Raw genomic sequence first — 23255 nt, forward strand, 5'->3', positions numbered from 1 at the left:
CGTAACACATCGATCCCTTTTCCTGACAACGTTCATAGCTATTCTCTTGCACTGCCTACCTATAACCCAATTGCCCTTCCCCTTCTCTTCAGGACCGTCATCAACCACGGCACCCAATCCTCCAGTCCAGATCTCTCCACGAGCGCTCTGAGATCTTTCCATCGCCGGCGGGCCCATTCCTCTGCTCTCCGGTTTCCTCCTTTCCAACGTTGCCAGAGTATCAATCCTACCAGAAATGTCGCTCCAACCAGTGCCTGTCGCACCGCAAACGATATTATCCAGCGGAGGTAGTTTTTGGCGGTGTAGTACACTTTCCATTTCAAGGGCAGGGTCCGGTAGTTCGGGTGCGTTCGTGATGAAAACGAAGATGAAGCGAGGAGGTGGTTAGCTGAAAGCTGCTCCCTCAGGGCGGCGATCTCGGTGCTTAGATGGCGGAGTTGGGCTTCTAGAGCGGAGAGACGTGTTGGTCTTGTGTGTTGAAGGTCGTCGTTCGGGATTTCATCGTTGTTGGAATCGATGTCGTCGTCGGCGTCACGGCCCTCGACGATTTCGCTACCGGATCCGCGTGGGGACATGGGGCTGAGGACACGTAACCGCCCACCATCGGAAGCAAGCTCCTCTCTAGGCCGTCGCCGCTTCTGCTTCGATTTCGACCGAGGCTGGCTTCCACCACTCGCCCTCGTCCGCGTCTCCTGATTGCTCCCGCTGCCAGCCAGTCCCAGTAACCCACTCCTCCTCGGACTCTCGCCCTCGTCATCCTCCCCACTGCTCCCTTCTTTTCTGACAACCCTGCCTTCACTCCCGCTCCCGCCACTGCCACCTGATCCACCACTCTGGCTCCTGATCTGCCCCCACACAAATTCCAACTCTCCCACCAACTCCCTGCTTTCACTCGTCCCACTAGCATACTCCTTCATCGTCCCTATCAGCGCCTCAATATATCTTCTCTTGGCCTCCGTCCTTCCCATCCCGGCACACGCGTGCCATGCATCCCATTTCTCGATCTCCGCTTGTGCTTCCCGCGTGCGCAGGTCGCGGCTGGCGAAGCGGTGGACTGTGTTCGACGAGTTCTGCCGCACCTGCGACGGCTGTTGTTGTGTCTGGGTTTGGGAAGTGCTGGAGGTTTGGCGCGTTAGAGGTGCGGGCGAGGGCGAGGATTCGTTGTTGTTGGTATTGTCGTCGCCTGATAATGTACTGTCGATACTGGGTCGATTTGTAGGAAAGTGGTCTTGTTGCGTTGGTGGTGGGGATGGCGGGAGAGGGAGCACGGGGCGTGGGAGGATGGCGGCGACATCGCCTTCCATGGACTGTTTGTAAAGGCCATAGAGTCGGAGGCGGGCGGATGGTGGAGGGCGGGAAGAGCCAGTTCGGGGGAGGCGGCGGACTGTGGCAAGCGCGTGGGTGAAGACGCGGTCTGGAGTGGGAATGTGAGCTGCTGGTACTGCAGATGGCGGTGGGGAGGGGTGGAGAAGGAGAGTTTCAGGCAACGGGCGCAGTGTAAGGGCACGAGTCGAACAATAGGCGTGGTCGTTATGATATGCATGCGAGTCGACATACCTACTGAGTCCGAAGTAGACATTTTTGCCCGTGGTCTATTGTATATCTATTGTTCCGAATGGATGAGTCTGTAGGAGACTGTGAATAAAGGCCTGACAGGCGCCAGCGCCTTCCCTTGTAGTGGAAAGAAGCTCGTCGTGCCTGAGGCGTGACATACAAAAATGACTGCAGGTGAGATGGATGAGGTGCAGTAGCGGCGGAAAGATGGGTCGAGATTCGAGTCAGGTCAGGACATCTGGCCGTTGGTGTTCGTGTTCTTGTTCTTCATTTCGTGAAAATGGCGTCTATGCATACATGCTAGATATGCCCGGTGACCAAGAGCTGTCAACGACTTAGTGGTAGATCTATTAATGATGCCGAGATAGAAGATCGATGCAGTGTTGATGCAGGGTGCGGCGACCATTCGATCCTAGCGATCTCGGTACTTCTTGCCTCGGCACTGGCACTGACTTTGGTCATTCTTCCTACCAACCTCAAGACACGTGCCTGCTAAATGATGTACGATTTCAGTAAATTGATAGCACTCACACCTAGGCCGTCTGCTAGAATGTCGACGATATCGTAGACGCGCCTACTACATGTTCATTATGGAAGCCGCCACGGTTGAATGGGCCTCCAATACTATGGCGGGTTCCGAAGTTCGATGTGGTTATTCTCACAGCGGGCTTCGGTATCTGTCTGTTGCTGGGAAGCAGCCCGCACAGCACTGACTCGGCGTCGCCACGAAGCTCCCGACCAGCCCATTGACAGTCTTCAGCGACTGCAGCATCAATGAAACAACGTCGGGAAAGACCATTTTGTGAGGACCGCAGCGGAAGGCTCCCCCATTCAATCAGATTAACAACCAGCAACCCAACTCACTCCCCACCCAAACTACCGCATAACACTATTCCCTCCCGCCGGACTGGCTCTTCCCGCCCTCCACTCGTATCTGCTGACTTGATACAAGAACAAAGCGGACATTACATGAGCCCGAAGTTCCGCGCCACCGAACGATTCATTTGAACCTCAGGTCTCTTGGTACCGCAACTTCCTGTCCGGGATCTGGTTGATCTGGAACTCACATGGGCTTACGGTAATTCGTACGTCAATGACTACAGATGTTCTGCTCCTCATCTCCCAAGTGCTGCCTGGCAACACATACGTCCAGACATCAGCCGACTTTCCGCCACTTCATTCCTTCGAAGCACGAAAAAAGACGAACAGAGCCAGAAGCCAACCCCAGCTCCCCGAAGCACACTCAACACCACGTCGAGTCCCAAGATGTCGCGCATCGACATTGAGTTCCAGACCAGCGACCACGTCACCCTCCGCGGCTGGCTCTTCAAATCTGACAACGCTCCAACCAAGCTGCCCTGCCTCGTAATGTGCCATGGCTTCTCCGGCCTCAAAGAGATGGATCTCGGTGCCTTCGCCGAGCGTTTCGTGTCCTCTCTCCAGCTCGTGTGCCTTGTCTACGACAACCGCGGTTTTGGAGCCTCCGACACTGGACCAAATCAGCCGCGGCAGGAGATCCTCCCATGGCAGCAGATGAGCGACATCAGCGACGCGATCACATATGCCCAGAGCAGGGATGATATCGATGCAGAGAAGATTGGGATCTGGGGAAGCAGCTACTCCGGCGGAGAAGTCTTATGGGTAGGCGCGACAGACAAGAGAGTGAAGGTTGTGCTGAGTCAGCAACCGTGCGTTGACGGCTATGAGAATTTTCAGAGGCTGATCCGCGGGGACGTGGCGGTTGGCGTGCAGGAGCTGCTCGTTGCTGGTGGGTTTTGGCGAGCTGCGAGGAAATTGCACTGGCTGACAAGTGTACAGATCGATTGGCCAGAGCGAGAGGTGAGCTGGCAGGTACGATGCCAGTCGTCAGCGAAGACCCAACGCAGCCAGCCGCCCTCCCAACCAGCGACTCCTCCGCGTTCTTCGACAAATGGCAAAAGAAAGTTGGCTGGAAAAACGAGGTCACTTTGCGATCAATCGAAGCACTCCGCTAATTCTACCCATCGGCTCACATCCATCGCATCTCACCAACACCCCTCCTTATGACCGTGGCGCAGAACGACACCCTTACGCCTACTGATCTGGCGTTGGAAGCGTACTCGAGAGCTAGGGAGCCGAAGCAGCTGCATATCCTGCCAGGAGGGCATTTCGATGGCTACACAGGCAAGAACTTCGACAAGAACACGAGTGTGCAGATCGAGTTCCTCCGAGAGCATCTGTGCTCATGAGCGTGGCGGAGCCAGCCAAGGACCGGTCGACGGTAAAGGTAGTGGCGTGTAAAGGTTCTTTCTCAAGCTCAGTGATATGCAACAGCGATCAAGTCCGCCATCCTAGCGTCGCCTCCAAATTATGACCACTTTATTTCTCTCTCGTTCCACAACCAAACACACCGGCCCTTGTCATTGAAGACCGCTCACAACAAGCTCTACTCTCCTCGCCCAAGACTACTGACCTGCGGTACACAGCTCGGCCACTTCCACCAGCGGCGGCCGCTGCCCACACCCTGCGCTCCGCCCAGACCTCTCAATCCCAAAATACCAACGTCCTAAACTCACAACTCCGCCTCGCCTCCTTCGGGACCTCACCCGGCAACTCGAAGCTCGTATGTGGCGCCGGTCCACAAATACCCCCCTTCCCGCCTTCCGAGTCGAAGATCTTCAGCAGCCAGCCTTCATCAGGCCGCATATTGGAGCAGTAGTACCATTCGTGGGCGGGGTTGGGGCGGGCGGAGAAGAGGTCGAAGACTTTGCCTTTGCTGACGTGCTCGTAGGCATCTGTGTTGGGGAGGATGACGGTCTGGGAGGGGGTGGATGTTAGTCAGTAAGGTTGGGATCTTGGTTGTGGCAAGGAACCGGCAGTGAGGACGGAAGGGTTCGAGTGATGCAAGCCAGTCTACGCAGGCTCGAAGACGCAGGGACGCGCTTACACTCACCCTCTCAACTAAGTCGCCTTCATCAACGGTCCGGGCATCACAAAGACAAAGAGGATCGCGCTTGACAGTCTCGATCGGCCTCCAGAAATTGATGATCGCCCACCGCTTCCCTCCATTGCGAAATCGGTCCGCCTCCTCCGGCAAATTATCCGAAAGCACCTGATACGATCCTCTAGTGGAGTGATCGATATGCGCCCCGCGCGCAGGACCCGTGAGCTTCGAAATCGCATCATCTGGAATACTCGGATCGTCGATTTCCGGCTTGATGTCGTCTCTGCTGTGGAATCTCACAAGGTGGGAGAAGACGTGCACCCTTGCGGCACCAGTAGCTTTTCGAACGATATCTTGGACCTCTTGATAGAGGACTTCGCGGACCTTGTCGGCGTCTTTGAAATCTTCGCCGTGCAGAGAGCTCGGATGGGTGACGATCTGGGAGCCCTGCGTGTCGAGGGAGCAGTCCACGTCTCGCGCGTCCACGACCCGAGTAGCTACGTCGTGTGTTTTGAGGCGGCGGGCGCCAACAGTGCCAGGTCGGACCTGTGTGTTGCTGAGCTGGTAGGGCACCTTGGCCTCTACGTATCGTGGTGCTCCAAGAGATCCCATTGTGCTTCGCGGACTGTCACTCAGGTAAGTAGTCTATGTTAGTTGGGCAAAGCTTTGTCGAGAAAGGATTCGAGGAAGACAGATCACATAAGTAAACAGCGGAGAACACGGCCATCCGTGTAATGTGATACATCGATATATGGATAGGAGTCAAGTCGCATTCAGGCGTGCCAAGACCCTGGATCGTGCAGCCAACACTGCTCGCCTCAACGTTGTGTATGCGGAGAAGCTGACGTGATGTCTCAAGGATGCCTTACCAAACGGCGATCGGTTGTAATGACCCTTGATGAGACCTTCCACCTTGAACCAAAGGCGACTGATGATGTGGCAGCCGTGTCGCGTACCGATGACGGCGCGATAAGCAAGGCATGTGTGACGTCCAGCAGAGGTCAATTGCCGGCGACCAAGGTTTCCCGAGTAAGGCTCGTTCGCAATGTCACGCTTGTCTTCGAACGTGAAGACGCGTTCGCCCCAGAGACAATCAGTGCCCAACCAATGGCCAAGCATTTGCGTGTCTCACACCGTCCGCTTGTCATCTTCGCCGACGCCTTCCTCGCTGCTGCTGCTGGTGTGGAGATCGTTCTGTGGTGCTTTCTTGCGGCGGATGCGGTCATCGACATACCTGACAACGGCTAGTAGCAATCCGAAAGCTAGGATCCCGATACCGCAGGCAAACCCTCTTCGGTAGCGCGGTCGATCAGCTTGCCTGAAAATCTGCGCGCCGTAGATGCCTGCTGTGTTTGCACCCATGATGACCATGGCCATAGCAAGCGCTCTTTCCTCAGAGTCCTCAGCAGTTAATGACATCCATGTGATGTTCAGTGGATGCGAGAAAGTGCAAACGTTTGGGTCCAGATGACACCGAAGTACTTGACTCCACGCAAGCCATTCCCCAGATCTGTGAAGCTGCGATTGAAGACATAGGCGAGGAGATGCATCGAGAGTCCGGCAATGACGGTCTCGCCGCGGCGATTGCTGAGGCTAAGATTAGCTGATGCCCAGGAGGACTTCTATTGCTCGACTTACCAGTGATCGCTCACCCAACTGAATGCGAACGACACGGGGATCTGTAAGAACAAGCCGACCGATGCAAGGGCGTTGCTGGTGAGTGACGCGAAGCCGAAACCGTTGACTAGTGATGGTGCATACGTGTCGAATGCGCGCTGCGGGCCATTATTGCACAAGGTGATCAGAACATGCACCCACATCCGCCAGCTCGAGAAAGCTTTCTTGAAAGCTGCACGACCGATTCGCTTCTTCTTCTTACCCTTCATCGGGTCATCAAAGAGTACTCTGTTGCGCAGGATGTGTATCTCGCGCTCGCTGAACATGTTCCACTTCGGCAAGAATGTGCTGTGAGGATTCTTGAAGCTGTCCGGTAAGAAGAAGCCAAGGATGCACCCCGACAGGATGGTGAAAATGCCCATAAGGGTGAAGAGCCAGAACCAGCCGGCCTTTCCACCGACGCCGCGCATATGCAAGATACCATACGCAAGGAGCTTGGAGCTTGCCTGTCCGAACTGGTTGCCAAAGTAGAATATCATGACACGTTTCGCGGTCTCGGTCCTGGTGTACCACGTACTCAACGTCCAAAGCCCGCCAGGAATGAAACCGCTTTCGGTGATGCCCAGCATAAGGCGAGAGACGATGAAGGATCCATAGCTGTTCTGGAAGGACTGGAAGGTCGAAACGGTGCCAAAGAGGAAGAGCTGCAACGTCAACCACTTTCCAGGTCCAACGCGGTAGAGGATCATATTAGAAGGGATCTCGAACAGCACGATGCCTAGGGATAACATCTGCTGCCCAACATCTATCGAGCCGCGTTAGACTGAACATGTATCGGGACGAACCAGGGCTGGGAGATTGATGTCTCCCTCGATTCAGGGTTACAGGCGTACGTACTGAATTGATTCTGGTCAATGCCAATGTCTTCCATCATGTTGTCGGTGATGGCGTTGGAGATGTTGCCACGGTCGAGTTGCAGACAGAAAAAGCCCAGTGTCAGCAAGGGCATGATGATCATGTCCAGCTTTCGCTTTGCTCTGACCTCCTCTTCCGTCGTCCAGTCTCGTTCAATGGTAAGTACTCCTCATCTTCGCGGGGCGGGAGGTACTCGTCGGGGTTGATCCGCTTCATGTCTGTGGATAGCTTCATGGTGCCGGCGTTGCTATCCGGAATGAAAGAGGCTGTATGCCAACAGAAAGAATGGGCTGGAATGAGACAGCTATGCAAGCCCACGCAACGGACGGGTGCTGGAAGGTCACGCTGTCCGGAAGTCTTTCACGCGCCTTTGTACATCGTGACAGCACCGTATCGTGCGCTCATCAAATTGCGTCTTCGTCGGGCTCGAGCAGAAGCAACCCGTAAAACTCGTCAAAGACTCACGAGTCCGACCTATCATGCAGAGTCTGAATGGCACAATAATGTGATGACCGCGCCGCGCCAATCAGCTGCATGTTTCACCCAGAACGTGCGCCAAACGCCCAGACGCCAAGATCGGGCGGACGACTCGAACGGAAGTCTTTTGCCAAGAATATGCGCCCAGACGAGCTCAAGGCGAGTCCAAGACGGCAGTGCAGCTTGTCAAGGTATGGCGTGATTTGAGGCTTATTGTGCATCATTAATGCTCAGTAATTTGAGGTGTGTTTTCTTGCATCTCCGAAGCAGGTCGAGACAATGTCAGTGCAGCTGCCACCAGGTGATCGACTTTTGGTGATTGACCCTGCAGGGTTTCGGGCGCACATGGGCTCCACATCTGTCGATGCCACTGACCGGCGTGCATTGGCGATATCAAGCGAGGGGCTGGAGACCTGAGATCTTGACAACATGCTCAGTGATTTGAAGGTCTTGAGATCGCGTACAAGTGTATCGGAAAGTCTTCGAACGTGCGATGCCCGCAGAGGATCACATCATCGACGTGTTCAACGATGGCGGATCCTCAGATCTGTGCTATGTCATCAGCTTCGGCTAGAAAGCGTTGCATGGAAACGTATTGATGCTCCAGCAGTCGCCAACGCGGGTCGCCGGACCTCAGCCTCCCATCACGGTTGGCACGAGCAAAGCACTGGTCGATCAGGTGCTGACTGTCTTGGGCAAATTTTCGTGAGTACTCATCCCGCTTGGTCAAAATGCTGTCAAGAAGCGCAGCAACTGCAACCATCTCGGCAGGATTCCGCAGGAACCAAGCAAACTTCTTCGCTCGCTCCGGGAAGCCGGCGTCGTCGATGTCGTTGAGTATGTCCACCGCCGCAACATCAGGCTCCTTATCGAAGTCCAGAGACGATGGATAGTGGACGTCGCCGTTGGCCAGTCGGTTGATGATCCTCATCCTGCGCTCCTCGACGTTTGTGTATTGCTGAACAAATCTACCTATCGCTGTCTTCCAGTCCAAGCTCTGATCGAGGAGTTCCCAAAGGGAGCTCATACTTCTGATGTCATCATCAACGTCCTGTGGCGATTGATCTGTCATGCCTAGCTCTGTCGCAAACAGCTGTCGAGATGTCGTCTGACTGATGTCGAGCAATCTTTCAGTGAAGACCATCTCAGAGCGACGTGAGCTGCCTTCAACCACAGCACTCATTGAGACTTCCAGAGACGTATCATTGACACACTTTGGCCGGTCGACCCTGTGCTGGTAATTGTTGATGCTGATCGCCATATCGTTGTCTTCTGCGGACATGGTTTCCAGGACAAATATGAACCACCACAGCCTCGAGCGGATCTGGCTTTCGAATGGCGAGAATCCTAGTGTGCTTGGGTTCTGGTGCAGGCCCAGTTTTCTCGCCAGGCGCAGAAGCAAACCAGTAAGTGCCCAGACTTGAGCAGGAGGCCGATGACCTGTAGCCCGGGCGCAATGGAGATAGATCGTAAGTGCCTGAAGTGCGAAGAGATCTGGCTCGGTCATGAAAGAGGCCTTCGCAAGCGCCTGCTCCACTCCAGACCCGTGCTTGTCCAGTAGTTCCGAACGCTCTGCTGGCTCGTGAACAGTGTCTTGCATGCTGCTCACGGCGGCATAGTAGATCGCGAACATCAAAGCCTCGAACGATGGAGGCAGACCGTTCAGGCTCTGGCTGGCTTGAAGGAGTTGCTTTTGAGTCGTGGGCACGTGCAAGATCTTGATGATCGGGTCCACGTTCTCCAGATAGACCTGCCATAGTGGAAAGATTCGTTCGGTCGGTGGGTGTAGAAGCTTCAGGTCGGCAGATGCTGTTGGATTGCTCAATGGCTGGGGATATTCGCTACTTGGGCTCAGAACAGTGGCAGACGAGGTACCCGCAGCGTAGGGAACAGTCTGTCTCCGCTCTATAGACGCCCAAACTCCACCGTCAGCATATCGCTGTCGGCCACTTTGATTCAGCAAGAAGCGTCGAGGAAAGCCCGGCGTGGATGCTATCGTGGTATCTGTGTCAATTGCTGTGCTTGCATCAGCGCCGTCATCGCGGCTCAGAGGAGCTCGACTGGGGTTGGTCAGTTGCTGCAACTGCGACTCGACGCGTGCGAGGCGCTCCAGCACGTTTCCATCAGTCGTGTTTGCTCTGTCATCACTGGCTTGCTGTCGTCGCGGGGACGATGGATATTGGCAGCGTGCGTTCAATCGAATGCAGTAAGAGCAGGGCTGCTGCCGGTCACAGGAAATCTTGCGGCGCCGACAAGCCTTGCAAGCGTGTCCAGACCGGATAGCCCGCAGCGTCGGAGCTGCCTCAGCTGCAGGCATCACGATGGGAAGCTGCGAGTATCACATTGCTCGGGGCGAGTCGAAGAAGGGACGCGACGTGGAAGGAGTCTTCGGCGATCAGGCTTATCTCCGTCTAAATCCTTGCAGTTGAACCTTACCGCTTCACACCTGATTGATTCGAGGCTCAAGCTGCGTAAAACTCCTGCTCTACATCTGATCTTTCTTGAGGGTCGCGTCTAGGACTAGCCGCTTCCGCATGGCAATGCGCATTGCTGTCGATAAGCAAATGCATAGGATATCATGATATCATGATGGGAGTCGCTCATATTTGCGCTGGGAGGAGGACTTCGACCGCCCCGCATGTTCATGCAGAAATGACAGAGGTTCGGCATCGGCAGGCAATCGAACGAATAGAAAGAGCTCAAGGACGATCAGGCGTCTTCGGCTACACGAGAAAGGTAGCCGCGACGGAGCCTAATGATCTTGGACGGCTCAGCCCTGTTGCCCTCCCAGGCTCTTCTTCCCATCCTCAGGCAAGTACTTAAGTATATACGTTAGCCATGACTCACTTTCCACTGCCTCGGAGTTAGTCCACCGCTTCATGTTCCTCAGTACCAGTTGTGCTTCCCACCAGCACTCAATATCTGCGTGACACTAGGATGGACGTCTTCAGCCTCGCTCTCAACAATGGACACACGGTGTCAGGACTCGTTTGCATCCCACCGTCAACACCAGCGACGCCGAGGCAGAAGCCGCTCATCGTTGCCCTGCATGGCGGTACCATGACATCGGCATACTTCGATGCCACACCAAGCACCTCAGCAGCTGGCACCGCAGTCGCGTTAGGCTTGCCATTCATCGCCATCGACCGACCAGGCTACGTCAAAAGCACCCCGATCTTACCACAACAGCCTCAAGACAATGACACCTACTTCCAAGCAGAAGGACGCTACTTGCATCAACACATCCTCCCAGCGATCTGGGAGCAATACGCGAAGCCTACCAACGCGACATGCCTCGTCCTTCTCGGACATTCTATGGGCTGCGCAAGCACGATCGTGGCCGCTGGCTTGGCCGCACTCGAACCAACTAGTTCATATGTGCTCGGCGGAATCATCATCACCGGTTGGGGTACCGCACCGAGCGCGCCACCAGAACATGGTCAAGCGATGCTAGCAGGCAAAACTTGGACCGATCATATAGCCTTTCCAGACATGTCCATCTTCGGCGTTGCGCTGTATGGTCCCAAAGAGCAGAATTTAGTGCCAGAAGACGTCCGCGGCCACACTTCACTCGGCATGGCAGGCTGCTCGTATGGAGAAGCTGCAGATGGCATGTTGGAGTGGCCCAAGTACTGGAGGCCCAGATATGCGAGCAAGATAGCGGTACCGGTATTTCATGCGATGGGCGGCGCTGACGGACTATGGAACGTGAACGAGCAAGTCATGAGGGATTTCACCAGCGCGTTCGAACGAGCAAAGCGGGTGGAGAGCAGGATATTCGAGGATGCGCCCCATTGTTTGGAGGTCTCTTTGTGGAGCAGAGTGTGGTACTTGAAGTGTTTTGCGTTCGCTAGCGAATGTGCGATGGAGGTCTGAGGGTTACACATGGCTGCTTCTCCGGCTGTTGTGGCTTGAGGTTGCGCTTGGCATGACGATGCAGACAACGATGGTATCACGACTCTATCTCCGCTCGCAGCGGCTCTATGGCATTTCTCATATGACCGTGCAAAATCATGTGAGCGAATCGATCTCGATTGTGTTCAGAAATGGTCTTTCTATCTGCTGCTGTTGGGGGTGCTGTGCGAGCGAGGTGCCCGTGCTACGCTGCTTCCATCCAGGCGCAGCATGCATGCGAATGCCACCCGAGATAGATAGAAGGTACCGTCAATGTGTCCGCTCCCATATCTGCTGGTAAGAGACCTCTGACTGCATGTACTGAATGAAGTGTCTTCCAAGTCCGCAGTACTTCTGTGCGCAGGCGCCGGTCTCGAATTATGATGCATTCAAGGTCCTGAATCTTCAGCCTTCTCCCAATGAACGATGTCGTTTTCAATCTTCAGGGTACCAGGTGGACTCCCGCGACGAATCATCGCAATCAACATGAACAGCGCCAGCCATTGATGAGCTTGCCAGCATGCCTCTTGTTGTAGATACGCCACGACATTGCTCAAAGTCCATGTGGACCCCGAGCTATGTAGAGTTGAGCTCTGAGCGCCGAGGTATTTGCCTTGTCTGGCATCTCGGAGTCCTGCTTCATGCCTCCTTCGATCTGCTTCGAGTAGATGGTCTCTGTGAATCGGTTGACGCTTTCCAGAGTCTTGCCCATCATTTCGTATGGAGACGGGTATTTCGGAGTCCATTCAGGGTGCGCCTCGCTAGCCTGAGCCTTGATCTTGTCCTCTTTGAACTTCTCCCAATGCGCGAGGAAGTTAGCCTTGGTGATGCCGGTGAGAATCTCCTCTCGATTCTGGATTACTTCGCCGACGTTGAGTCTCTGCTTTGCGGCCTGAACTTGAGGGTCGATGACTACCTTAATGTAATCGCAGAGTGCCTCGATGTGACCGGTAAGTAGCGGTTTGTTGTCAGCACGACAGATGAGCACGGGTCCAACCTCGTCGCTGCAAAATGATGCAGGTGGGGTTCCGAAGCCATAGCTGCCCTGGTGGTCTTCTTGCTCCCCACACATCATGGCCCGAACACCTTCGGTAGTCATCACTGGCACACCACCGGGCTTCTTGAGAACGAAGTCTGTGACTGCTTCGGAAGTGATGTCGGTCATGAGCAACGCGCCCTTTGAATTTCGACCCGCTTGTTTCAACGTGCTCTGGAACCCCATCGGACGAACGAACATGGGCAGCCCCAGCAGATTCGCGATACCACTGCCCTCGAGAGCAAACAAGATGTCGCATCCGTTGCGTGCAACTTGTACAGGGGGCTTGAGGTCTTTGTCCAGGTTGCCAGGGCCCTGTGGAAGATCATCGTAGCTAGAATTTTGTCTTCTTCCAAGGCCAGATTTCTCTGTCCACCTCGGTACATGACAGTGATGACATCAGCAGCGCTTCGCACATCGTGCATATTCATGTCGATGTAGGAGTCGTCACCTTCCTTACCGTCCTCAACGTAGTGAAAGATCAGCCAGGGACCCCGAGTGTTCCACGCAGCAGTGCCACCGCGAGTGAAAGCACGCATTGCGAGATTCGGTGGATCGTCTGTCACCAGATCTAGCATTATAAGAACTGGAGGCCCTCAGCAGTACCAATGCCAATATCGCGTGCTTGAATGGTGTTGTGTTTGAACTTCCTGACGTCTATGCCACGATCACCGAAGAGGTTGGGAAGAGCGTAATTAGGATCCAAGATCCACTCAAATCTTGGAAGAGCGTCGCCGCCAGGGAAGAAGAGGGCTCTGAAATGATCTTTACTTGGTCTGAGTGTCTCGGCCTTGCCGCAGAAGATCTTGTGATTCTTGTGGTCGAGCTTCTGGCAATCTATGCAGTACTCAGTGCAATGTCCTTATTGGTCGCGAGGACGTGTGGCGGCTCACCTTTGGAGCAGTATCTCGCAGTCTTGCAGCCACTGCAGACCTTCTCGCCTCGACGCGGACACATGACGCAGGTGCGGTTTTCAGGCATTGGAGGTGACTCCGCCATCGTAGCTGTCGTCGACGTACTCAATCCCGGTATGCAAAAGCCTGGCGCCTCTGGAATCATTAGCTTGAGTGTCTTGCAGAAAGACTCTGCTTACCTGGTACGCGCCCCGAAGATATCTAAGGTGCTGGCGCAGAAGTCGTTAGGATCGTAGAATCTGGAGAAGAGAAAATTGAGCTACTCCCATGTTAGAGAAGTTTGCGACTTCAGCCGGAGAGACAAGGCTGAGGAATTCGCATGGTGTGCAATAGAGGATTGCTTTGGCCTGGCAACGAGAAGGCTGCCAGAAGGCGCTAGAAATTGCATCAACCCTGTCACTTGGGTGAGTCACTAATCGTAGCCGTAGCCATGAAGCTGGACTGCAACACCACTTCACTTCAGATGAATCATGGAGCTCGATCCGAATCATGGTAATTTCGATTGAAGGCACGTGAAGCCGGGGAGTCCGTTGTGGCACTGCGGTCCATCAACCGGGAACACGTCCAAGGTGGTCAATGGTTGCATAACTGGCCAGGTGAGTCGGATCATGGCGGTCGCTTTCAACTCGACTGTTGGACTGCTCCTTCCTCAAAACTGGTGTTATTCCCAGGATCGTTCTGGCACTTGCAGCGCAAAGGGCACAATTTCCATGAAATTATCGAATGCATTTGCAGGCGCGTGAACAACATTGATATATCAGAAGCAGTTGGTCGTTGGCACGATTGTCTAGGACGAACATGACGAAGGGCAGAGCGAAGTTCAGCTAGAAGAACATCGAATCAGTCAGCAAGCTACGACGTCAGTCAGTCAGCCTGCGGACAGCGGAAAACGGAGCGCGGAGAGCGGAGGACGGAGAGCGGCAATCACGAATTGACTTCGCTCCCACTCTGTTCAGGTACGGTTTGAACTCTGCCGATCATCGAAACTCAAGGGCATGTGCTTTGTAACACGCGACGATCTCGAAATGCGGCTGACAAGTCATCTCGCTGTCGATGAGTGCTGTAGAAATCATTATAAGATGTTACTCTTTGGCATCGTCGAAGACACTGACAGCATCCAAACATTTATATTCCACCGTAAGGGACTCCCTTGAACCTCAGAACCTACAACCAACCTACGATCGCTGCCGCACATGTCTGCAACATCCGAAATCAGGAACGTCATCCTCGTTGGTGTAAGTGACTAAGTTCCCATTGGAAGATTCCCATCCCCTAACACCATATCACAGGCGACTGGCAACGTTGGTTCTTTACTTATCGCTCCATTAGCCGCCAACTTCAACCTTACCATCCTCAGCCGCTCCTCCAGCACCAGCAAGCCCACTAACGCCAACAACGTCAAGACTCTCCGCGCCGACTACACCCTCGAAGGCCTGACAAAGGCTTTCACCGGCCAAGATGCGGTCGTGTCCACCGTCGGTGCCGTTGCCTTCGGCGAGCAAAAGGTCATGATCGACGCAGCGGTCGCCGCTGGAGTCAAGCGTTTTCTGCCGAGCGAGATGAGCATGAACGGAGATGCAAAGGCTGTGAGGGATCTGGTTCCGGTCTTCAAGACCAAGCATGAGGTTTTAGAATACCTGAAAAGCAAGGAGGCGAAGGGTCTGACTTGGACCGGGCTTGGGACGGGACCGCTTTTCGACTGGGTGGGTTGCGATAACGTTTGAGGCATATGTACATGGCTGACGTGTGACTCTCAGGGACTCAAAGCCGGCTTCCTCGACTTCGATATTTCCAAGCGCCACGTCACCCTATGGGACAAAGGTGACACAAGATACTCGGCGATCACAGTGGCAGACCTCGGCAACGCAGTCGTCGGCGTTCTCCAGCACCCGTCAGAGACCGCCAACAGATACGTGTTCGCGCATTCGGTAACGGCCTCGCAGCGCGAAGTCCTGAACGTCCTGGAAGGACAGACCCGGCAGAAGTGGAATGTGGAACCTGTGACAACCGAGGATGAGGTCGCCAAAGCTCAGAAAGCACTTGCGACGGGCGATTATGCCGCCGCGGTCAGGTTAGCACAGGCGACCGCTTTCAGCAACTTGCCGAACATGCAGCAGGACTTTGACGCGGACGAGAAGGACAGGGTTGTGAATGACTTGTTGGGCATCGAAATGAAGAGCGTAGCAGCGGTCGTGGAGGAAGTTCTGACATCAGAGAGACAGCATGATGCGTGACAAGGGCCAGCGCAAGTGGTTGCTTCTTTACTCCACGGTGTCTAATATCAAAGGCGGCGAAGTTGGTCGACTCCTGGCTCCAGGTTCTGTGAGTGTATGCAATGAGACTGAACTGACTGTAAAGGCTGGTGAAAAGACCGTGAGATAGCATTACTCTTCTTCTCAAGGTGACAAGGAATGACCAGAGCATCGAGTCCACCTTTCTGCCGTTCATGCATGTCGAGCAATGACAGTGCCTACACTGATCGCAAACCTGTTCGGCGAAAGGTCCATTGCAGCTTGGAAAGATGGGCCTCCGTTAGCAAGCCCTGTCTTTGGACGGCTATTCTGATACCGGCACCTCTAGGAGACGAAGAAGCTGCCAAGATTGCAGCTGTGGGTTCCACAGCCGGAGAAATTCGTGTGAGGCCGTGCAAGGGTGGGGCCAATGCCGATCGAAAGCGATCCCGAGGTCGGATCCCCTCTTGTCTCAACCTGCGCATGTGGGCAGTGATGATGAAATGGCAGCCTGAACCGCCTGCGGCCAACCCATCCCGTATCATCGATAATTTGATCGTCGCCGCTTTATAGACATGCAGAGTCCTGCGTCCTGTCCCGTCGACTTGTTCCTCATCCAGTCGTTGCTACCCGTCCTGATGCAGCACCAGTGATCAAGGACTGGTTCACCCGATTGACACGAGCAGCGCGACTCCGCAGCCTCGAGGGGATAGGTCCATCGGCATAATATGATTTGCTGTTCCCGCTATTGTTCTCAGTGATCTGATACAGAGCCTCGTTTGAACACTCTGTATCCGGGTACTTCCATACTCCGATGTGCATATCTTGTGGAATATTCCTTCTCTTATGTCGTCGCCGTTGGAGGGCGTCGAAAAGTGTACTAGCCAGATGAGCCGCTCTCGCGCCAGTATTCCACCGCCTTGATCGAAAGGCATGCTCTGTAGAGGAAATCAAAAGACCGATCTGACGGTCGAAGTTGGTCAGACCCCCACCAGCCCGTCCAAGGTTTTAATCATTGTGATGCTGCAAGGCCAATGATAGCCTGCAATCTCCTTGCTGAACAAACCCAGAACTCTCAGTGTCCCATACTGCGAAGCAGAGACAGGTTCTGTGCGCAACCTTTGCCATACCACCAATGCACTGAGGAATACAATCACTGGCAACCAGACAGACAATCTACTCTCTGGAGGTATTTTGTGGCAACAATCCAAAATCTGCCAAGCCAGTGTCGCAGCTTTGTCCGGGACCTGGAAAGGTTCCGAGGGGCGAAAGTCTTGGCTAGTTGGTTGTGTCTCGCCGTAACCTGCCATCTGTGGCAGTTTCCAGGTGTCGGGACAAATGAGCTGTAACTTGCAAAACAAGTGCAAGGCGACAATATCGTTGCTAACGTGTGACTCGAAGAGGCGCTCCCATCGCGAAAGTGCAGCCGTCATGGCTTCGTTGAGCCGAGAAAATTCGGAAGATGCTGATAACGGGGTGAACGGACTCCGGGGCTTGAGACCAGTGTGCCCTGCTGCTCCATTGCCGGTGAAGGACGTCGACTGGAGCGATCGTTGTGCATATACAATATCACTCAGAAGAGCCGTGAGCAGTAGAAGAGCATCTGCTCTGTTGCGTACGTCTTGTGGGATTTGGTCTCCATGCAACAGACAGTGGTAGACCGTACGAAACTGATGGCTCGAACCAGGCATCTTGATGAATAGCTCACGGGTCGAAAAGTTTGCAGCCAGTCCACAGTGAGTGGCTTGCAGAGTGTCGATGAGGAACATGTAGCTAACAAGCGCACTGCATAACTCAGTCAAGACGCATGACGGATCAGTGGACGCACCAACCTTCTCATGCACACGTCTTTGTTAGACAATTCGCTGGACGAGAATAGTGGTGAACCCTCGTCGGTCAGGTGTAAGCGCCTCGATATCTGTGCACTTTTGTCAGCTCACGATTCTGAGGAGGAGGCGGCGGGTGTCGGGACGCACAGTGACTGCATTACAGAGTATTGTGGACGCCTTCCGCCAGTTGTACCAGCCTACTGACATTTGCCCATAAGTAGCCAGGAACGAAGCTGCTACCACAGCTTCCACGAGTCGCGCTTCTCGATTATCAACTTCTAGCATGACAGACCATAGATTGACACCAGCAACAAAGAGGTCGGAGGATTTTTCCACTTCCCTCATCTCATTTCCCATGGCGTACAGGCTTGAAACCTCCGGCGGCGACGTTGCGGATGATAAACACGAGATTGCGAGTTGAAGATACGGTGGTAGTGCAGACATGGGAGAATTTAGAAGATCTATAGTATCGATGAAGATATGTCGTTTAAATGTTGTCTGAAACTGCGCCTGTAGGTGCAGCAGCTCATGTTCCGGCGGATAGGCTGGGTGCTCTGATAGTAATATCATGGGGTAGTTACATGCTTGGACATCCTGTCGTGTACATCTCAGCCTTTGAAGTCTGGTTTTGGGAATCTTCACTCACCGGTGAATGATCCGCTGAGCTGTCTTCGGCTGATTCTGGCACACTCGAGGCATCGTCGTCAGAGCCTTCACTGTGAAGAAGAGCGACCCGGAAGCGCTCGAGAAATGTTGCTTCGAGGCTCTCATTGGCTTCGCGTACATCCCATCGAGTCGGCTCACGCTCGCCTGGCCATTGTTTCGGGTTGAGCGATCTTGGGTATTGCTGCGCTGGCTGCATTGTCAGCTCTACCAGTGCTCATAACCAATGCAGCTATCATCTTGGAGTCGCATTCATTTGATGCTCGTAGAGTGCTAACTATCAATAAGGCATGGTCAGTCAGGTGAAAAATTTGCCCTTTGACCCCAGCTGTCCGGATACCCCGGGTTGTGCTTAGTGGGTAATGCGGGGTAGAACCCCATTCAGATCCGACTACAATCTGTTCATTTTCTCGTCTTCGATACGAGAATCTGACACTGGAAGAACTTAGGAGCCGTCAAGCTATCATGATGAGTACCAGGAAAGACAAGAAGGTATGCTTGCAATTGGCTTCTGCGGCCAGGATTCCTTCCTAACCTTCGTTTCCCCTCAATCAACCAAAGTGTAACTATGATCAGTGTGACATTTGCTCCCGGTGCTTCGCACGATCCGAGCACTTGGTAAGGCATCGCCGGACACGTGAGGACCCCCATCAGCCAATTTACCATCAGCAAGCTAAGAAAGCAGACACCAAAGAAAAGCCGTATCCGTGCCCGCATTGTGGCCGTCCCTTTCAGCGGTGCGACGCCAGAGATGTGCATATCAAGAAATGTCTCGCAACTCCGGACAACGATCTGGACCCTAGCGAGCGCAAGCGTGTCCGCGTCGCCTGTTCAACATGCCGTCGCCGAAAATTGCGATGCGACGCCACAGAGCCGTGTGGGACTTGTCGAGCATCCAATTCTCATTGCGAGTATCAGCCACCGCCTTCGGCAGTTGCGCTCAACTTGCCCTCTCCGCCTCACAGTACCAGTACTAGAAACGATGAGCTCCGTGGTACAATGAGTCTTGTTGATTCTTGGCCACATGATCACCTGAACTCAGCAACGAGCGAGAATCCTCCCGGCAGCACTGGTTTCAACATCACCTCGATCATTGATCCCTTGCAGACTCTGAATGAGAGTGTACCTCTTGTCCGGCCTGGAGCACTCCCTGACTTTAACGGAGTAGATGCTGACCAGTCCATCCGGGCGCCCGATTTCCATCGCCATGACTTCAACCCGCTCCCAGATACTGCTACTGGTGGCGTGGATGACTTTTGGCAAGTCCCTTTCATGGCACGTTTCTCTACCTCTAGTATTGGTCAAATGACTGACTAGCTGCAGAATAGTGAATTTTGGTTCGATCAATCCGAACTTGACTGGAACGACGACCTCTTTGAAGCAAATCCGCCATTGCTTGACCATGAGATGCCGTCTCCGCTGAACAGCCTGACTGCCATGATGCAAGAATACTTTGACCGAAGATCGCGGCCGTCATCGCCTTCTCCTGCTAAAGCTAGCAAAATATGGTATTCGGCTGCTCCACTTCTCGAAAACCATAACAGGGACATCATCAGAGTGTTTCACAACGTGTTCAGAAGGCATATTCCGAAGACGTTCTCTCTTTTTGAAGATACAGCTACGACCAGCTCCAAATGTCAACCAGCATTAACGCTCGCTCTAGCTGCCACTGGTGGACTGTTTTGCGGTACTCCTGGCAGCGCACAAGTTGCGAAGTCAATGTATGACGATGCTCGGCGGATGGTTCTTTCAACTGTACGTCGATAATCTTTCGTCTAGCATGGTGGTTACTGATACATAACAGATCAACGCACAGAGCTATTCAGACAAGTCTTCTGCAAGTCGATTGGATAAGTTTATCGTGGCGAAAACAGTCTGTCCATGTCATATGGCTCATGAGCACGACTAATTCTCAACAGTTCGTCTTGTTGGCCTTGTACGGTCTCTGCAGCGGTGATAAGAGAAGTTACGAATTCGTCGAGGTATTCCATGGCAATCTTATTCATGTATGCTCTTCTTCCCACACTCTGAGCCTCCGGTCTGACTAACAATCGTTATAGTCTGTTCAGGAATACAGCAAAGCATGTCAACGGTGTCCTCACGCAGACGACGTCGACAAAGATAATACCCGGTGGGTCAAGGTTCATCCTTGTGTGAACCACATACTGACCGATCCACGAAGTCTTCTCGAAGCTCTACATATCCTTGACTGCTATCGAGTTATCATCCTGCAGCGACCGCCTTCCCTGGCACGAAAATACAGCGAATCGTTCCTACGTACGCCCACGAATCGAAGTCGCATATCTAAGCTTCACAGCGTGATAGCTGGCCTAGTGGGCGGCGGCCATACGGTCGACCTGGGCCAAAACATCACCTTCGGTTTGACGAGTTTGGCATCTCTGAGCTCTTTTGTATGGCCTGCGACATACCCCCAGCAAAACGGTTACGGTACCGAGAAACATCCGTCCGATGACCTCTTCGTATGGAGAGCCGATTTTGCAGAGTTAGCCTGTGACACCTGGCTTCGTACGATTCACCGACCCGAAAACCTATCTCACCTTATTATGTATCACATGATGGGCATTATACTACATTCGAATTTAACTGTTTTGCAGAATTTCGCGCACTCTGCACCTGGATCGGCAGCACGAGACGCGGAAAGAGGGTTGGCTGCAAGAGAGATCCATGCATGGACGAAAGACAAGCACTACACAACTGCTCAGTGGCATGCAGAGAATATGATTTCCAGTGTCGAAGCTGCCCTGATCGAGGCGTCGGCCGCAAGACAAACCCAGTGTGCCTCAGCTCGAACATCGTCGCTGCCCCTGGAGTTGGCAGGCTTAGCGTTCGAAGCACCACACGTGCCTTATGCTGTTTACTATGCCAGTCTGGTTCTTTGGGCTGGTGCTTTCACAGCGCCGCACTTGGCAAAATCTTCCCTCTCAGAACGAGCTCAACTAGCTAGAGGCGAGCTGATTCTACTTGCCCACAAAGTGCACATCGCTCAGCTCCTTGCCCGGCTTCTTAATGAGGTTCGTTGAGTGGTGAGACTTGCACAGCTATCTTCGACGAGCACGATCAGCCGGGGAGACGTTGGAATAAGGGCCAAACTTTATGGAAACATGCACATAGATGAGCATTTTCTAAAGAGGTCTCCATGTCACCCTCCGAGTTACACTTGTGGAATCATGGCGATCTTCTTCTGTCTCGACTCTCGTCCTTTAGTGATTGTCACTTCAGATCAAATCCCACGCTATATACCATTTGCAGACGCAGGTCATCCAGCCTTGGAGGTTATCTACCCCGAGGCAGCAACATTACCGATCAAGAATACAGGTGGACGATCAGAGAAGTTCTCCATGTCTGCGGCAAGCTCGGCAGCAGTCTCGCTTTTCATTGCATCTTGGAATCCCTCAGCCGACTCCCATGTCATGGTCGACGCAACACTGTACTGTTTTGACCCATCTGGAGCTGCATCGAAAGTGACGACCTTCCAATCCAAAAGTCCATACCGCTTCCAGTGCTTGGAGACCAGCTCCATGTGGTTGTTGGTGTAATACTGCAAATTGAACTTGGCGTCAGCCACAAACGGGTAGGCAACCATCGTGATGTAAGTCATTTTCGTTCTCGGTCGCGAACTGTCGTTGAGGTATGCAGCTCGGTGTGTGCTATAGCGCCGGTGATGGGGGAGAAGTGTTGTGAATCAACCAAGTACCGTTTGTCGATGTGACCAATGTGGATACTGCTCTGGGACAGGATCAATTTGTATCAGGGCTCTCCGGAAAGGTTAGTCGCTTTAGCAACCCAGTACGGACCTACGAGGCCATACCTACTCTCTCCATACCAACCCGAGCTCTCGGAGGGGAGTGGGAAATGTGATGGGAGGCGAGGTATCCACACAGTACCGGGCTTCTTTAGTCTGTACAGTGTTCTCCAGAACGTGGATCGAACATCCCGAGGCCTTGCCACTCCTCCGTTCAGCTCGACTTGACCCCGGCTGAGCACCCCATTGTTGAGAGTTCCGAGTCAGTTCAACCGACGACTACGGGACACAGACAGCAACAGCAACCCTCATCGGCACAAGGCCAATGAAGATGTTAATCATCGTCAAGCCTTCTCGGAGTCAACCTCCATAAAGATGTCTTTTCTAGCCTGCGACGCTGCCCTTCCCGCTAGTACCCCAGCCATAGCCGCGTCGTCTTGCTAGGGAGGCCTAGTACAACATTCGAACAACCTTCATGTTCACTAGGGCGTACAAAGACAGATTAAAAAGTGCCTTGCTTAGCAAAGGGGCATCTCCGATCCCAACATCCATCACCACTCTCATCCCCTGAATGTACACCATGGCATCTGCTGCCAAGACCACCTCTGCACGAACATGCCTGGTCACGGGAGGAGCAGGAGGTCTAGGCAAATCGATCGCCCTCGCCCTACTAGCCGAAGGCGCGAACGTAGTTGTCACTGACTTCAATGAAAAGACACTCAACTCCGTAACCGCAGAATTCCAGCAGAGAAAAGAATCTGTCTTGTTTCTGCCCGCTGACGTCTCGGATGCCGGGGCTGTGGAATCGTTGATATCCAAGACGGTACAGCACTTCGGTCAGCTCGACGTTCTCGTCAATTGTGCCGGCATTTTCGATCGCTTGGAGCCAGTGGGGGAGATCAGTCCAGAACTTTGGTCAAAAGTCCTCACCGTCAACGTCACAGGACCATATCTGTTGAGCAAGGCCGCCATCAACCATTTCCTGAGTAGATCTGCCACGGATGCATCGATCATCAACATAGGCTCACTGGCGAGTGAGCACGGATGGTGTGGAGGTGCGGCGTACACCACCAGTAAGCACGCCGTCAGGGGCCTCACCAAGTCCATCGCGGCTTTTTACAGAAACAAGGGCATCAGGTGTAACTTGGTCATGCCGGGAGGGATGAACACGGACATCGTCACGAACATGGCCAACACGCAAGGTTTACATCAAGAAGGCTCCAAGATGTTGGACGCTGTGGTGGAGGCTTTGGAAACTCCCATTTCCGATACGAAAGAGGTGGCGAATTTGGTCGTCTTTCTGGCGTCAACGCGCTCATCTGCCTTGACCGGGGCCGTCATCAAGGCAGATCATGGTATAACGGCGCTCATATAAGACTAGATGAAATTGACGAATGCTCCACATATAGCATGCCAAGGATTTTCTGATATGAAAAATG

At 53.6% G+C, this 23255-nt stretch overlaps 11 protein-coding genes across 11 annotated transcripts; 5 read left to right on the forward strand and 6 right to left on the reverse strand.

Annotated features, from left to right (window-relative positions):
* Window positions 1-59: 59 nt before the first annotated feature.
* On the reverse strand, window positions 60-1579 carry AB675_10064 (Autophagy-related protein 37; the record flags this gene model as incomplete). The annotated part of the gene is made up of 2 exons (XM_018138807.1): window positions 60-1414; window positions 1558-1579. 2 exons carry the CDS (start codon window positions 1577-1579, stop codon window positions 60-62), a joined length of 1377 nt encoding a protein of 458 aa, XP_017996624.1.
* A 1241-nt stretch (window positions 1580-2820) lies between these two features.
* On the forward strand, window positions 2821-3782 carry AB675_10065 (putative 31.7 kDa protein in traX-finO intergenic region; the record flags this gene model as incomplete). Its single annotated transcript, XM_018138808.1, has 3 exons — window positions 2821-3322; window positions 3373-3497; window positions 3612-3782. The coding sequence occupies 3 exons, from the start codon at window positions 2821-2823 to the stop codon at window positions 3780-3782; spliced, it is 798 nt and encodes a 265-aa protein (XP_017996640.1).
* Window positions 3783-4077: 295 nt separating this feature from the next.
* AB675_10066 (uncharacterized protein) lies at window positions 4078-5089 on the reverse strand (the record flags this gene model as incomplete). Its single annotated transcript, XM_018138809.1, has 2 exons — window positions 4078-4350; window positions 4487-5089. The coding sequence occupies 2 exons, from the start codon at window positions 5087-5089 to the stop codon at window positions 4078-4080; spliced, it is 876 nt and encodes a 291-aa protein (XP_017996591.1).
* A 516-nt stretch (window positions 5090-5605) lies between these two features.
* On the reverse strand, window positions 5606-7103 carry AB675_10067 (putative transporter; the record flags this gene model as incomplete). Its single annotated transcript, XM_018138810.1, has 4 exons — window positions 5606-5864; window positions 5933-6064; window positions 6116-6899; window positions 6992-7103. 4 exons carry the CDS (start codon window positions 7101-7103, stop codon window positions 5606-5608), a joined length of 1287 nt encoding a protein of 428 aa, XP_017996609.1.
* Window positions 7104-8027: 924 nt separating this feature from the next.
* Window positions 8028-10034, reverse strand: AB675_10068 (uncharacterized protein; the record flags this gene model as incomplete). Its single annotated transcript, XM_018138811.1, has 2 exons — window positions 8028-9546; window positions 9976-10034. 2 exons carry the CDS (start codon window positions 10032-10034, stop codon window positions 8028-8030), a joined length of 1578 nt encoding a protein of 525 aa, XP_017996703.1.
* A 389-nt stretch (window positions 10035-10423) lies between these two features.
* On the forward strand, window positions 10424-11362 carry AB675_10069 (uncharacterized protein; the record flags this gene model as incomplete). The annotated part of the gene is made up of 1 exon (XM_018138812.1): window positions 10424-11362. The coding sequence occupies one exon, from the start codon at window positions 10424-10426 to the stop codon at window positions 11360-11362; it is 939 nt and encodes a 312-aa protein (XP_017996593.1).
* A 571-nt stretch (window positions 11363-11933) lies between these two features.
* Window positions 11934-13415, reverse strand: AB675_10070 (uncharacterized protein; the record flags this gene model as incomplete). The annotated part of the gene is made up of 4 exons (XM_018138814.1): window positions 11934-12750; window positions 12801-12975; window positions 13023-13253; window positions 13310-13415. 4 exons carry the CDS (start codon window positions 13413-13415, stop codon window positions 11934-11936), a joined length of 1329 nt encoding a protein of 442 aa, XP_017996587.1.
* A 1108-nt stretch (window positions 13416-14523) lies between these two features.
* AB675_10071 (uncharacterized protein) lies at window positions 14524-15564 on the forward strand (the record flags this gene model as incomplete). Its single annotated transcript, XM_018138815.1, has 3 exons — window positions 14524-14565; window positions 14620-15033; window positions 15088-15564. The coding sequence occupies 3 exons, from the start codon at window positions 14524-14526 to the stop codon at window positions 15562-15564; spliced, it is 933 nt and encodes a 310-aa protein (XP_017996680.1).
* Window positions 15565-19052: 3488 nt separating this feature from the next.
* AB675_10073 (uncharacterized protein) lies at window positions 19053-21094 on the forward strand (the record flags this gene model as incomplete). Its single annotated transcript, XM_018138816.1, has 6 exons — window positions 19053-19316; window positions 19377-19808; window positions 19858-19926; window positions 19973-20059; window positions 20114-20184; window positions 20236-21094. The coding sequence occupies 6 exons, from the start codon at window positions 19053-19055 to the stop codon at window positions 21092-21094; spliced, it is 1782 nt and encodes a 593-aa protein (XP_017996619.1).
* A 257-nt stretch (window positions 21095-21351) lies between these two features.
* On the reverse strand, window positions 21352-21672 carry AB675_10074 (uncharacterized protein; the record flags this gene model as incomplete). The annotated part of the gene is made up of 1 exon (XM_018138817.1): window positions 21352-21672. One exon carries the CDS (start codon window positions 21670-21672, stop codon window positions 21352-21354), a length of 321 nt encoding a protein of 106 aa, XP_017996649.1.
* A 724-nt stretch (window positions 21673-22396) lies between these two features.
* Window positions 22397-23191, forward strand: AB675_10075 (Bacilysin biosynthesis oxido BacC; the record flags this gene model as incomplete). The annotated part of the gene is made up of 1 exon (XM_018138818.1): window positions 22397-23191. One exon carries the CDS (start codon window positions 22397-22399, stop codon window positions 23189-23191), a length of 795 nt encoding a protein of 264 aa, XP_017996695.1.
* Window positions 23192-23255: the final 64 nt, after the last annotated feature.

This window comes from Cyphellophora attinorum (genome assembly GCF_001299255.1).
Source record: "Cyphellophora attinorum strain CBS 131958 chromosome Unknown Contig29, whole genome shotgun sequence".
NCBI classification, from domain to species: Eukaryota; Fungi; Ascomycota; class Eurotiomycetes; order Chaetothyriales; family Cyphellophoraceae; genus Cyphellophora; species Cyphellophora attinorum.